General features: G+C 41.8%; 1 protein-coding gene across 5 annotated transcripts in view; it reads left to right on the plus strand.

The window, feature by feature from the left end:
* The first annotated feature begins 4466 nt into the window (after window positions 1–4466).
* LOC310852293 (cilia- and flagella-associated protein 337-like) overlaps window positions 4467–12189 on the plus strand; it is a 29317-nt gene continuing 21594 nt past the window's right edge. For 4 of the 5 annotated variants that reach the window (XM_083755611.1, XM_083755613.1, XM_083755615.1 and 1 more), the window contains exons 1-6: window positions 4467–4567; window positions 6675–6863; window positions 9393–9487; window positions 10418–10510; window positions 11255–11300; window positions 11989–12035. In XM_083755611.1, the coding sequence (XP_083611737.1) occupies window positions 6699–6863; window positions 9393–9487; window positions 10418–10510; window positions 11255–11300; window positions 11989–12035 (446 nt within the window). In that variant the 5' untranslated portion in view covers window positions 4467–4567; window positions 6675–6698. Of the gene's footprint in view, window positions 4568–6348; window positions 6404–6674; window positions 6864–9392; window positions 9488–10417; window positions 10511–11254; window positions 11301–11988; window positions 12036–12189 lie in introns of those variants that run through there. The other variant, XM_083755612.1, reaches the window with a different exon arrangement.

Genomic DNA, 12189 nt, shown 5'->3' on the forward strand with positions numbered 1-12189 from the left:
AGTGGCAAGGATGCGGAACGTCCATGTTTTCATTTGCTTTTCTTTGTTTGTGAAGAACGTAAGCGGAGCTCCGCTGGGTCGAAGTCATCCCGGCAGCCTTAGCCGACCAGACGCTGCTAAGGAAACCCAGGAGCAGGGCGTAAATGTCGTGGCCCTCCTCCGGTCTCTTCCCACCGCACTGTTCCATAAATGTACACTACGCAGCTCACCTCTCGCTATGCTACCTCTTCAGGCTAGCCTACCTTGCGGGATCGCTGTGAAGATAAAAGAGAAAGAACCACGTGCCCTGCCTCGAACTTCTTGGAGCAAAGGCAGGACGGAAATAATTCAACACATTCTGTGTGCGTAAATTCCATAAGTTGGTCAACTGGTGGTCATGTGTTGTGCAAAGTACTTCTTTTGTGTCGCCTGAATTTTTTTTAAAAAACGCTTTTAATTCAACTTTTAACAACAATAAAAACAGTACAGAACTCAACAATGCGCTACCAAGCTATCCTACAAATTCATGTCAGTATCCGTACATAGTTCATTGCCTCAGTTACGGTATATTGTTTCTTGCCACCCCAAACTCCAAGTGGTGCGACATTCCGGGGTCCCAGATTGCACCAAGCTACTTAATCCTCCTTAATCACCAAGGCTATCCAAAACATAAGTTCCCTGAGGAACAGTTCGCAAAACAAAACATTTACAATACAATAAAAATGAGTGCTGTAAAAAACATTACAAACTAAAAACACAGTTAAAACCCAAGTTCAAAATTAAGAGGGACATGCCATAATGAGATACAAGTTGTTTAAAAGCACTGAGTAACAAGATCCACCTGCAGCTTGAAAGAGGGCAAAGATGAGTTCAGGCAAACTTCTCTGGGAACAGTGTGACGTAAGCAAGATGCCACTACTAAAAAGATCCTGTCTCTGGTGGTTACTCAGCTCACTTCATTTGGCAGCAACAATTGGCCTCTGGGAAAGATAATAAGGTTCAGGTAGGTACATGAGGTACATAAGGTACATTCAGGTAACCTGATTTATGAGAAGGAATTGCAATCAGCTTTTTTCTTTCTTCCTCTGAGTTTAATAATAGATATGCACTTTGAACAATGCTGTCACCGTATGGACATCATGAATAAAAAACCCAGCACAGCACATTGGAGTGTGAACACAGTCTAAGCCTCATTGATTTGAATGACATTTCTTGCCAAACAAGGCTTGTAATCCTATTCATGCTTATTTGTGATTAAGCTCCACTGAACTTGGAGGAATTATTTCCAAATAAACATTTATAGGACTGAGCAAGCAATAAGTACATTTAGGAATGTGGACTTAAATTCACCTGGTTAGGATTTTTGGTTTGGGAAGGGTTGTTTGTACATACCGTACATGCATGACCTCAAGGGGGCATCTGAGGGGGGATTTACAAACAAATCTTGGGCGTAAGTGTTTGGTAGAATTATGAAGATTTACAGCACAATCATGAGCCTGTTTACTCTGAAAAAAAAAAAAAAGTCTCACTGTGTTCAGTTGGGTTTACTCCCAGGTAAGTGTGCATAGGATTGCAGTCTTAATATACGTAGATGGAGTCCTATACATGTCTATGCAATCATATCTAAGAAATAGCAGAGGAGATACACTGTGTTAATAGATTTTTCTTCTAAAAGTGAGTATTGAATAGAACAGCAGCAACTCAAGGGCAAGACGGCTGGAAGAAATTGCTGACAGATATATTTCTCCCTCATTTGGTGGGCAAGGGAATTTTTCTTATGTTGTTCAATCTGACCTTTAATCTAGACTCCAGTGTCCTTTTCAGATGGCGTTTAACTGAATAAATGGTGAAGAGTACCTCTCAGCAGCTTATCACACACTTGTGATTTCCTTTTGTGGACTTTTTAATTTCTCTTTATGACATGTACTTCTTTATTTTGCTCAGTTAATTTTTAGTGCATAATGTCAAACTATCAGTATGAATTAGTGTAACACATTAATCCGTTCCCTTCCTTGCTTAGGCTGTGTACAGCTATTTCCTTCTCATAAATGCATTTGTTCAAGTTTCTTCCCTGTCAGATGCTGTTTATTGCTGATTAGATTTCTAGCCAAGCTTGATAAAGAGATGCATCATTTTCAAGCTGTATCATCTTCGCTCTTTAATTTATTACACACATTCTGCCATTCCTGTCTCTTGTGCTTAGAGTTAAATGCAGGAGGTCAGCAGCACAGGGCTAGTAGGTGCATCACTTACAATTCCTTTGGAAAGCCATGCTGAGACTGTGAATAAGCGCTTACACTTCTTATGGTCTGTTGTACCGTATCAGCAACAATGTTGAGATTTGTTAATTAGCAAGACGGTTGTGGGAAAATTGCCTGTGTCTTTGTGTCTCTGAAAATTGACATTTCCGTTGTTGTTAGTCAAACCAGTATGTTCTATGGAAGAATTTGCTAGCTTTTGTAGAAGCTTCAGAACAGAGGCAGCTTTAGCTCAGTGCTCTGGGAAGACCCTTCCACACAGTATTCAAGTAGCCCTTTTCATAAATACTGAAAGCATGTCACAAAGATTTTCTCAGCAATCTTCACAACATTCTCTAAAATATGCCAATATAAATACCTATTGCAGATTGGAGCCCAAGCCTCAGTGGTTTGCTAAAGGCCACACAACAGATATATAACCAAGCTGAAATTTGTGTCATGAATTTCTGCCTCATATGTCATGTTCTTCATTACAATATCATACCAACTCCACTGTGAATGTATTGGCCCTACAACTGTACACACACTATACCCTTAAAGCACATTCAGAGCACATTTCCCTCCCTAAAGAATTCTGGGCCCTGTATTTGACCTCTCACAGAGTTATAATTCCCAGCAACCCTTAACAAATTACAGTGCCCAGTATTCTTTGAGTGGAACCATGTGCTTCAAAGGTGTAGTGCATGGGGAAGGAGGCATGGAACTAAGAGTGAAGATCAGTGGCTGCCATCCTTTGGGGACTCATGGGCACATATACAGACTGAGGAAGCTTCTCACTACAAACATTGCAAGTAAGTGCACACCACAACCCATTCTACTGGCTAAATAGAAGGCTTCTTTCAAGTCCAAACCTCTGGATGACCCTACTCAGCAGTTTAATGTAACTATTAAACAACATGGGAGATAAAATTGGACACTGAGAAACCCCACATTGAAGGCTCCATGGAGCTGAACAGTACTCCCCAAACACCTGGAAATGACCATCCAAGTAGGACCAGAACCACTGCAAAGCAGTGCCACCCACTCCTAACCCAAACAGCCACTCCAGAAGGATACCATGGTCAGTGGTATCAAAAACTAAAGACAGGTTGAGGGAATTCACAGGGACACATTTCCCCTGTCTCCTGACAGAGGTCCGCATATTGGATGGCCAAAACAGTTTCTTTGCCAAAATTGGGCCTAAACCCCAGTGGAAATGGACCTAGAAAATCACTTTCTTCCCAAAGTGCCTGGATCTGGCCTGCAACCACATGCTCGAGAACCTTGCCCAAGAAAAAGAGATGAGCAACTGGCCGGTAATTGCTTAGATTTTCCAATTCCAGGGAGGGTTTATTGAGGAGTAGTTTTACCACTGCCTCCTTCAAGCAGGCAGGGACCACCCCCTCTCTTAAGGAGGCATTAATCACCCCCTGGCCCAGCCAGCTGTCATCACCCTGTTAGTTTTTATCAGCAGTGAGTGGCAAGGGTCCACAGTGCAAGTAGTCACCCTGACCCTTCCAAGCACCTTGTCCATTTCCTCGAGGTTTATATCCATGTCCCCTGCACTGTGATCTATGCCAGTGGTTTTCAACCAGTGTGCTGTGGCACCCTGGAGCACCTTGAATGATTGTCAGGGGTGCTATGGGCAACACTGGCCTCTGTCCCTCTTTCCTTCCCTCCTTCCTCTGATGCCTTCTTGTGTCTCTGCCTCCTGAAGGCTTTCACAGCTGTTTATTGCAGCAGTCCTGGCTATAAGCTCTGCAGGTGAATGGTGCCTCTGGGAGAAACCTCTCTTTGGGGTGGGGGGGGGGCGGTCAGCTCACAGACCAGGGACAACAGCAGCAGCTGCTGCCCGGAAGACTCCCAAGGAGAGGGGAGAGGAGAAGAGGCTGAGGGGACACTCCACAAGGGAGGGTGTTTGAAAAAGGGTGAGAGGCTGCCAGCTCTGCAGGCAAGGGGTGGCATAACTGGGTTCCTGAGCCTCATAGGGGTGACAGAGATTGGATAAGGAAGCCATGGACTCAAAAAGGTTGAAAACCTCTGATCTATGCCCACAATCCTCAAAGCATTTGGTGGGCATGAAAATTACTGAAGTCAATATAGGAGCATGCTTGAACTTATTCACACTCTGTATCGTCAAGGAAGCCTGAAACTGTTACTAGCATTAGCAGTTCCTTGTTTTGATGTTGCTGCATTGCATCACCATAACAACTTCAGCATTACCAAATACTGTAGTCCTTTCGGATCATAGTTTGCTGGCGAAACAGATTGGAGTGCCCATAAATAAACCTTGCATTGTTTTCCAAAAGAGGCAAAGTCAGTGCTACAGCAGGTGGGATTGCATCCAGAAAGTGAGTGCTTTGCATATACAATTACTCATGAGAAATAAGTCCGATTTTGTTCCTGCTTATTTGCACATAGCAACATAACATTTTCAAGCAAAGGCATTGGACCACAAACTCTTGAACAACGAGAAAGATTTACAGCTGACTTAATTTGTTTGGTTTCCAGTCAGGCAGTGATGCTTCTGTTTCAGTTCAAAATCTGTGTGGATCTTATCTAAAGCTTTAAAAAGTGAGTAAACAACATCTGCTGATACCAAAGCAGTACTTGTTTTCTATAAACTATCTGTGAGGAAGAATTATTTAAAGAAAGATTTGCACTAGTGATTAAGGATGCTTGCAAGTGTGTTTACTGTATTAAAAAGTAATTTCTTTACCAGTGAACAATTAATTGCATTTTCTATCTATATATGTTCTTAATATTGGTTCATATGTAGCTGCATGTACATATGAAATAATGAATTTGACAGTAAAACATCAGAGAAGTGAAATATAATGGGACGAGATAAATGAGTGACAAATGAGCCCACTATGTTCTGTTACCAGGTGGAAGGAGTTTTAAAGGAGCCCAGTATAAAAAGCACTCCAAGTTGTATCCAGACTTATAGTGCAATCCCATCCATGTCTATTCAGTAGCAAGTTCCACTGAATTCACAAGGGTAACTTTAAGGGAATCCTTAAATGTTTATGAATGGGTTTGCAAACAATGTAGTTAAGCAATCAGGTAATGTGGCTAAGTAGGGACGCGGGTGGCGCTGTGGGTTAAACCACAGAGCCTAGGGCTTGCCGATCGGAAGGTCGGCGGTTTGAACCCCCGCAATGGGGTGAGCTCCCATTGCTCGGTTCCTGCTCCTGCCAACCTAACAGTTTGAAAGCACGTCAAAGTGCAAGTAGATAAATAGGTACCGCTCTGGCGGGAAGGTAAACGGCATTTCCGTGCGCTGCGCTGGTTCACCAGAAGCGGCCTAGTCGTGCTGGCCACATGACCTGGAAGCTGTACGCCAGCTCCCTCAGCCAATAAAGCGAGATGAGCGCCACAACCCCAGAGTCAGTCACGATTGGACCTAATGGTCAGGGGTCCCTTTACCTTTACCTAATGTGGCTAGGTAGGCAGCAAGTTAAAATGCCTTGCTCTAAGGCTACTAACGGGTATCTGAAAATGAAAGTTGTATTGAAAACCAGGACATTTTCTTCTGAGTAAACATGCTTATTATGACCTGTGACAATACTACATTGGCTGCCTATTTGTTTCCAAGCACAATTCAAAGTGCTAGCTTTGCCCTATAAAACCCATACTCACACCCACAACACCATACAATAAAAACCTTTCCCCAAAGAATCTTGGGAACTGTAGTTTGCCCTGGCCACTGGCCACTGTAGCTCTTGTGGGCAAACTAGTTTTCAGGGGGAGTGTTATCCAGAATGCCTTGTTTATTCAGAACATCTATTAAGTCCCTACCAATCTGGGAGTGCAATGCACGTCCCATAGAAATCAGTGGCCAAGCTTCCACTGACACGAATGGATACACATTTTCCCATTTCTATCTTTTCCTCTGATCTATTTCATCATTTAATGCGCTACAATCTCTTATTGCCTCACTGAAGTTTCTTAAGCAATGTTATCAATGATTCTGATCAACAAAATATACTTTGCAAGAGCTTTTATTGCTAGATTAAAGCAAGTCTCCATGTGAGAGAACAGCATTAATTAATGTCAGTAAGAGCCAAACTAGATGCAACACAGGAGGTGTATAATCAGATCTCCTGATGTCTTTCTTTGTTGCTTAAGAGCAGCTGTGTGAGAGCAACAGAACTCAGATTTGAGCTGTAGCATGACGGAGCGAGGTATTTACGCATCTCTTTGCACTGTTTGTCCACTTTAAATTGTCCTGTATTTAACCAGGGTGCGAGCAGGGAGACCAGTATCCATATTTTACAGCTACCCATGTTGTACAAAAGAAACGAGTGTATTAAGACTTACCAGCACCACAGAACAAAATATATTGTATATTGTACAATGAGCATACTAAGGAAAGTAGCTCACAAGCCATACATGTTCCTTTGCCTCAGTTTGTGTGTGTGGCCTTAACCCAAACTTGAATTCTGCTTTGTTTAGCTGGAAGAGCACCACCTAAGGCAAATGTCATCACTTCTCCATCCATCCAGAGTGACAGAAACACGTCACAGAGAGCCACTCCTTTACATCTCCTCAACAGTGGATGGTCACATCTTATGTGTTGGCCAAGATGGATTGGTTTCCATTTGGAGTGCAAACTTAAAACTGAAGAAAACCTCTCTGATTCTTGTGAGTTTAAGAAGTGAGGTATTATTTAAAGACTGTGATATTTATTGATAATAGGTGTAAGATCTTCCTACTGAGGCTAAAATGAAAAGGAGATTGCTTTTCTGCTGTCCTAACAATCATTATCATTCTCTCCCAACACATTCACTCATGACTGTATTTCTCAAAATGATGTCAGCCAAGTATAACTGTGATGAAATTAACTCTGTCAAATGTATATATGCTTGTCTATACACCGAACCAGACAGATTAAAGGATGATCTGAGTTATGTGGGTCTATGGTATCGTCTAAGGCAGCCTTTCTCAACCTTCGGTCCTCAGATGTTGTTGGACTACAGCTCCCATCATCCCTGAGCACTGGTCATGCTAGCTTGGGATGATGGGAATTGTAGTACAACAACACCTGGGTTGAAAAAGTCTGGTTTAAGGAGCCAAAAGGTTGAGCTCTATGAAATAAGAGAAGTATTTTCGCAGCCCCTGAACTGGTAAATCCACAAAGGTTTGGGAGCATACCACTTATGTTCTTAACGTTCTGCCAAAGGATCGAGTCAAACACATGCATGCACAGAGGCTGACGTGCAGAAGGGTTCATATGCCTGTTGCTAACAAAAGTTGCTGCCTTCATTCTGAAAATTGTGGGATAACCAGCCTCATATAACCACCATGCTTAAATGTAATTAATGCATCAAGGGGTTAAGGCCATTGACTAAGTCGTTCTGCCAGACTTAGCTCACCTTGGGAGGGACTAGGTAATCAAGCCTTTGTTCCCCCTCACTCTACCTGAGAAGCACAGCGTGTGAAGGGGCTAAGCTGGAGCAATCATGGCTCTAACAAGCCACTCAAGTTCCTATACCAACAATTTAGGAACTTTCACTACTGTAACCAAGCCAGGTTTTACTGCCTGTGCAACTTTTTCTGAATGCTGTATAGAAAAGTACACAAATCTGACCTTTGGAGAGTTTGTAAGTAAACCATTTATAATTCACCAAACATGTGGTCTTTTTCTATACTAGGGGAAGTTTTGAAACTCACAAAAGAATAACAGCCTATATTTTAACACTTTACTTTGCTGCATGTTTTGTGATTTTAAACTTCAGCTGAGGTTCTGTCACCAAATAATACTTGCCCCAAACCTGGACCCTGGCATCCAAGGAATTCTCCTTTATGTATTTATTTTTTCCACAGCGCAAAAAAGGACAATGGGCATTTGTTTCAGAAGGATTAATAAAAGGCAGAAAAGAGGGAAAAGTGAGGAAACGGGGGGGGGGGGGTGCATGTAAAACAGGAAACAGAACGATAAATTATCAAGCAAGTCAGAAAGCAATTTTTTAAAATCCCAGGGACATTAATGAGGAACTCCACAGTGTGAAACATTTTGTGTGTATTTCCATAAGTGAATAGATTATGAACATATGGAATGAATGGGCAATCTCTGTTTAGCTAAATAAATCAATGCATTTTAAAATTCAGTTGGCCAAGAGGGCAGCCGACACCTGGCTGCCCCCTTAAGTAGGCTGGGGGTGGGCTGCTCGCAGCTCTAAGCCCCAGCCTGTGATTGTGTGACCGGCTACTGCCTGCCCTTACCCGAGGGTCCAATGCAGCTGGAGGTGGGCAGTGTCAGCAATCCCGTCCCCACACCTGGAAGATGGCAGCCTCTCTGAACCCACTACTGCTGCGCCATGTGGGAATGGCCACCCAGCCAAACTCCCAGGATATTTTACTCTGTTAAAAGTAGCAATTACTCCCAGTAAGACTTTGAACTATTTTCTTCTTTATTTGGAGATTTCCTGTGCCATAGTTTGAGAGTTCTGTGTTCGATTAACATTTTTATGTGCTCATTGTAAGCTGCAACTGCTTTTAACTTGTAACCACCAACCAAGTTTTTTCATAGGTTGTTACATGCAGGGCTTTCTTATTGCTGCTGCTTCCATTAGCCTCTGGCCTGGTTCAAATATAATGCTAAACCATGGTGTGTTTGAATCAGGGGGCATGTTAAAGCACTGTAGTCTGTTAATTTGGCTGTATTTTGGGCAGTGCCAGGCCATTTTTTCTGCTGGATTCTGCCCCACAACTTCTTAGACTCGGCAGCTGAATGATGCACATCTGCTGCTAAATGAGAAGGTAGTGGCACATCCCCAGGCTCCAGTGGCTGACACATGGTTTTAGTAAACTACAGTGGTACCTCTGGTTACGTACTTAATGCGTTCTGGAGGTCCGTTCTTAACCTGAAACTGTTCTTAACCTGAAACACCACTTTAGCTAATGGGGCCTCCTGCTGCCGCCGCACCGTCGTGATGCAATTTCTGTTCTCATCCTCAAGCAAAGTTCTTATCCCGAGGTACTATTTCTGGGTTAGCAGAGTCTGTAACCTGAAGCGTATGTAACCTGAAACGTATGTAACCCGAGGTACCACTGTATTATTCATTAAACCATGACTTTGTGTTCTATACAAACCTAGCCCAGCGCCTTAACTACAGTTGATATGTTTCAGTTCAGATCAGACTTTTGACCATGTTCTCTTTTGGAGTCTAGGATGAAAATGAAAACAAACTACAAAACAGGAGACTAAAGTGGGTTTCCGACTCTATTTTAATGGCCCATTACAACAAGCTAATTATTGGAACCTGGTATGTAGTAAATTTATGGGTTTCTAAGTATGATGGATATGCTACTACCATTTGAAAAGTGTCACAGAAATTTCACAAATTTGTTCATATTTATATAAAATACGAACATATTTATATAAAATGTGAACAGCAAACAAGGAAGAGAAAATGGTAGGCAACACACCTTGTTTGTGTTGATGTTTTCTTGTTTCATTATGGTTAATGCAAAGTATTTATAGTTTGCTTGGAGTAAATAGGCAGTAAACTATAAGGTGCTGTTCCAGGTAAAACCACAGGACTCAGCTATACAGCTGCGAAAAAAACGTTTTGAATGTGCTGTAAAGTGCAATATACAATTGTGATATTAGATGGAGATGGCGAGCTATAGCAAATTCAATGCATTTTTCAAAACGATTAAAAAAAAAGATTTTCACAGTGTTGTAAACATGTGTGTAGATTCCACCCGAGCCTCTGTGAGTCTGCTTCAGAATAAGTGGCCTGTAGGTATTTCAGTCTTAATTCACTGCAGGAGCACACCTGTGGTGTTACTGCTGACATTTTGGATTTTTCTACTTACATGGTTGATTTCAATATGGCAGCACCCATTTCAGAAACATGGAGATTCAGGAGCGAAATGGTGTTGGAGTCTCTTGGAGTTCTGTGGCAAACCAGGAATATTTTCTCATCCACACTCCTTGCCCTTTAGACATCTATTATAATTCAGCTGATGTCAAGTAAAGAAAACAAATTATTGCTCTTTAATCAATGCTTAATCTGAATCCACCATAAAATGCAAAATGAATCTGTTGAGTTTTGTCTAATGCAAGAACTAAAACAAGCTGTTTTTAAATCAAAGGTGGAGTTAAAATTGTAGTTTATTAACATCAACTGGTGTTAAAAAGCAACATTTACTGGGCTTTAAAAGTGTTTAATTAACATTGTGTTTTACAGTAACAGAGAGATACGACTCTATGAGCTCTCCAACTTGGAACCGTATTGCCAAATTGTGGCCCTTGAAACAATGCCTCTGTGTTTGGATTACAGGTATAGTTTGGACTCAACTGTCTTAACCAAATTACATCCACACACACCCCAGTTTATATACCTTTCCCGTGAATATAGAAGAAAGAAGACATATAGTTATTTTTTATTTCTAACATTTCCTATATTATATTGAGCTCAGATGAGACTAAAACCTATTTAGGAGCAGAAATACAGAATTAACACCATCTGATTAACTGCAGTTCTTACTCTGTTCTAATAGCAATGGAAAAACATACAATCTAACTACCTCTGTTTACCAGGGACAGCCTGTCCTTTCTTATGCCTGTCCCAGTTTTTCTCCTTTTTTATGCTTCTGGGGACTCTGCTGTACAGCTGCAAATAAAATGTTTTAAGTGTGTTGCAAAATGCAATATACAAATGTGCGACTAGTTGACGATGGTGAGGTATGGCAAATTCAATATATTTTTCAAAACTTTTTTTAAAAAAAGCATTTTCACAGCGTTTTTTAAATACGTGTGTGGATTCCCCCATGGAGATGCCTTGTTTAAAATTTCATTCATGGAAGATCTTCAGGGTCCAGCTCTGCCCCGCCAGCATTTCTAGAAGTTAGACCTCAGAGCGGGGGAATAGACCCATCTTGGCTTTTGTACACATGTATTTATTCATTGCATTTGTATTCTTCCTTTTCTCCAAGGAGCTATGTATTAGTTATGATCAGGGTAGAAGCTTTATTTGAACAAATTACAAACAGACTGTATAATGCTTTTTCCTTCCTGTTTAAAGTGTTCGGGGAGAAGGTGAATGTGTGATATCATATGGTGACGAACAGGTATGTTGATAAGGTCTGGTATGTTTTAATTCAGATATAAATTGAGAAAATGGCACAGCTAGAACTTACTGAGTTCTGCAGTTTGTTTCTAAGAAAGGTATCCACAACTTGTAAAAGTAAAACACACAGAATATCAGTTTAAATATAATCAGAGATATTTTTTGCTGTTAGGCATTTGCTGCAGGATATAGACTACCCTCCTCCTCCTGTTCTTTTAAAAGGTAAAGGTAAAGGTACCCCTGACCGTTAGGTCCAGTCGTGGACAACTCTGGGGTTGCGGCACTCATCTCGCTTTATTGGCCAAGGGAGCCGGTGTTTGTTCGCAGACTGCTTCCGGATCATGTGTCTAGCATGACTAAGCTGCTTCTGGTGAAACCAGAGCAGCGCACGGAAATGCCGTTTACCTTCCCTCCGAACCAGTACTTATTTATCTACTTGCACTTTTTGGTGTGCTTTCGAACTGCTAGGTGAGCAGGAGCTGGAACCAAACAACGGGAGCTCACCCCGTCGTGAGGATTCGAACCGCTGACCTTCTGATCGGCAAGCCCTAGGCTCAGTAGTTTAGACCACAGTGCCACCCTCTGTTCTTTTGACCAATAGTTAAAAATGACCTTAGGCGTATGTTGTAATGGTAATAATGCTGATTATAAATCTGGGTACTGATATGGTGGCATTCTGTTCAATACAGGGCTGTGTTAATATCCTGTTGATCAGTTCTGTGGCAGAAACACTGAGGTACGTGACAGTTTGACCAGGCCTATGTGGATTTTAACACAAAGTGTTACCGTATTCCCAGGCAATCTTTCATCATCTCTGGCATCTCCAGAGATGAGAAAAACTGTAGTCTAAAATGCTGGAGAGCCTCTACCAGTCTGTGTGGACAATATTG

The sequence above is a fragment of the Podarcis gaigeae genome (genome assembly GCF_964106915.1).
Source record: "Podarcis gaigeae genome assembly, chromosome: 9".
Lineage (NCBI taxonomy): Eukaryota > Metazoa > Chordata > Lepidosauria > Squamata > Lacertidae > Podarcis > Podarcis gaigeae.